The sequence below is a fragment of the Anopheles aquasalis genome, chromosome 3 (assembly GCF_943734665.1).
Source record: "Anopheles aquasalis chromosome 3, idAnoAquaMG_Q_19, whole genome shotgun sequence".
NCBI classification, from domain to species: Eukaryota; Metazoa; Arthropoda; class Insecta; order Diptera; family Culicidae; genus Anopheles; species Anopheles aquasalis.
In genome coordinates, this window is record NC_064878.1 from 17,839,096 (window position 1) to 17,841,595 (window position 2,500).

General features: G+C 44.7%; 2 protein-coding genes across 18 annotated transcripts in view; one reads left to right on the top strand and one right to left on the bottom strand.

Annotated features, from left to right (window-relative positions):
* LOC126575241 (unconventional myosin IC) overlaps positions 1–2,500 on the top strand; it is a 143,880-nt gene that overhangs the window by 89,581 nt on the left and 51,799 nt on the right. The gene's annotated exons all lie outside the window — the stretch shown is intronic.
* LOC126575237 (probable phospholipid-transporting ATPase IA) overlaps positions 1–2,500 on the bottom strand; it is a 52,462-nt gene that overhangs the window by 11,101 nt on the left and 38,861 nt on the right. For all 17 annotated transcript variants that reach the window (XR_007608259.1, XM_050235841.1, XM_050235827.1 and 14 more), the window contains 8 exons: positions 2,299–2,500; positions 1,868–2,224; positions 1,658–1,794; positions 1,466–1,585; positions 1,192–1,384; positions 1,000–1,118; positions 764–898; positions 600–659 (listed from right to left, as the gene is read on the bottom strand). The exon at positions 2,299–2,500 is cut by the window's right edge and continues 572 nt beyond it. Coding sequence is in view for 16 of the 17 variants with exons in the window: in XM_050235841.1 (XP_050091798.1) it covers positions 600–659; positions 764–898; positions 1,000–1,118; positions 1,192–1,384; positions 1,466–1,585; positions 1,658–1,794; positions 1,868–2,224; positions 2,299–2,500 (1,323 nt within the window). In the remaining variant the exon portion in view is untranslated. The remainder of the gene's footprint in view (positions 1–599; positions 660–763; positions 899–999; positions 1,119–1,191; positions 1,385–1,465; positions 1,586–1,657; positions 1,795–1,867; positions 2,225–2,298) is intronic.

The following is a 2,500-nucleotide window of genomic DNA, read 5'->3' on the forward strand; positions in this document are numbered from 1 at the left end:
TAAAGAATACTCATAAGTAGCAAAATAGAAGTAAGAAAAGATAGGAAGATTACCTCTTAAAGCAATAAAGTAAAAGAAAGGCTCTTATTCCTTTCTTAAGCGAAGCGAAGTAAAAGTTTGAATAAATTAAAAATCATAGCAATAATTTTAATAATAATAATAGATTAGCATTCGCAAGCAACGATTTAACATATTAAACTTAAACATATACAACGAAAGAAAACATTCGAAAAGCGAGAAGAAATGATTAGCTACATACATAAATACAGATGATCGTTATAGAATCCACTAAAAAGCACTGAAAACAACTTCCCAACAGTATGAACCAATGAACCTCAGCGCTATACATGATTACACATTTGTGACCTATCGCGAAAATAGTATCGAATGGTAAACCGTAGATAGTTGTTGCTAATGGATATGGAATGGTCAACAATTCCGCAAAAAGAGCAAGTAACCGTGGAAAAGTCAATGAACAACGTAGTGGAAAGACAGACAGAAGGATGGAAAACACGACGAGAGAAGATAGCAAGAGACAGAATGCAGTTTTAAGGGGAGGGAATCATAAGTGGTCTCCGGCTGAGCATAGGGATACTTACGAAGATCTTGATTCTTTCATGGGAGGCGGGAACTTCTTCTCCTGTTTATGAGTTTTTATCCTGTTGAAAAATGAAATCATGTATTGTGCAGTGAATCGTGCGATGATTTTAAACGATTGGTGCAACAACCATATTGCCATTTGAATGTCAAGCGAAATACTTACACTTTCACAATAACATCCGGTAACAATGCGGTGGCAGGGATCAGCAGTAATCCGAGCCAAAACACTGGCGTTGAAAACACCATGTCATCCATACCTGTAAACACGGCACCCACCGGTAACGTTGGCCATATATTGCTGGAATGATGGATGGAACAGAAAGCGAAACGAAACCATAATTCAAATAACCATTAGCCAGCAACCACCGATATGATGAGCCATGCCTGTACGATCCCTACCTGTAGATGAAAATAAACAAGAACCACAGCACTATCGATCCCCAGATCGAACAGTGCGTTAACCAGGTCCAAGAGTTGGTGATAAGGCCCGCCTTAAGACACACCGTTACCACTACGTACTGCAAAAGAAAGGAATTTAGAAAGGCTGTTGGTAAGCAGCTTTGATAAGCAGATCGTTCAAGGGGTACTCACTGTATATACTATGTTGCCTAGCACTAAGTATCCACCGTCTCGACCATTCCCCCATATAACGTCCCCCTTGTAGGAGCACATTGGCAGCCAGTACAGCACAACGGAGTGAACCAGCGCGTTCAGGATCCAGTGCCAAAACACCTTCACGTTAAACAGCTGGGCACTTTGCGACGGTTCATACAGTCGTGGTTCTCTGTAATGAAAAACATAAAGCGAACTATAGATAACCACACGCCAGTGCGCCAATACGGGTCGCTGCTTTCCAACCACATACTTTAACATCTGCTCCGCCGAGGTCACCTTATCGAATAGACCCATCGCGAAGGGTGGCAGGGCAGTAAAAAATACGTTGTATAAACCGATTGTCCACCGTTCGAACAATATTTGACCGGACCTACGAAAAAGGAATAGGCAGCGTGGTGAGCCGAGATCCTCCCGCTATCTGTCTTCTTCTGCTGCGACTTACCACCCGGAATAGATAGCGAACCACAGCTCGATCACGTACAGGCAGATGTTTTTGTAGAAGCTGTACAGAATCAATTTACACATTCGACTGTAATTCCATGCTCCGTGCACCAGCAACAGCTTACGTAAATAGCTAAACTGTAAAACCGAAAAGCAGATAGGAATGATTACAGGGAGCACATGTAACGTAAGACAGCCCACCGATAGTTACCTGTGCAATCGAATAATCCGACGCGCAGGCCGCCTGCAGTCCCTCGACACCGGAAATGCCCACACCGACGTGTGCCTTCTGTATCATCGCCACATCGTTCGCCCCATCGCCGATGGCGAGCGTTACCGATTTGGTATTTGTCGTGACAAGCTCCACGACATCCGCCTTCTGGATCGGTGACACCCGGCAGCAGATAACTACCTTGCACGAGATGCACAGATCGAGAAAGTCACGCCGCAAATCACAGCTCAGGGCGTACTTGAGCGTCTTGCCATCCACGATCAACGCAGCATTGTTCTCCTTCCGTAGCGTATGATCAAACCGCTCACTGTATCGTTGGATGCAACTTCGCGTATTCTGGAGAGAAAAGAATGAAGTAAAAGCGTATAAAATGCCATTGAACTTTTCCCGCATACCGCCACAGAACTTACATCTAAGCAATCTTCGTTCAGTATGATCAAATCCATGCCGTGTGACAGAAGCTGACAGGAGTACCCGATGTTGATGGCCGTCTCCTGCTTATCACCCGTCAGCACCCACACATTGATCTTGGCTTCGATCAACGAAGCGATCGTTTCAGGTACACCGTCCTGCAGCTTATCCTCGATGGCCGTAGCACCGAGCAGCATCAGG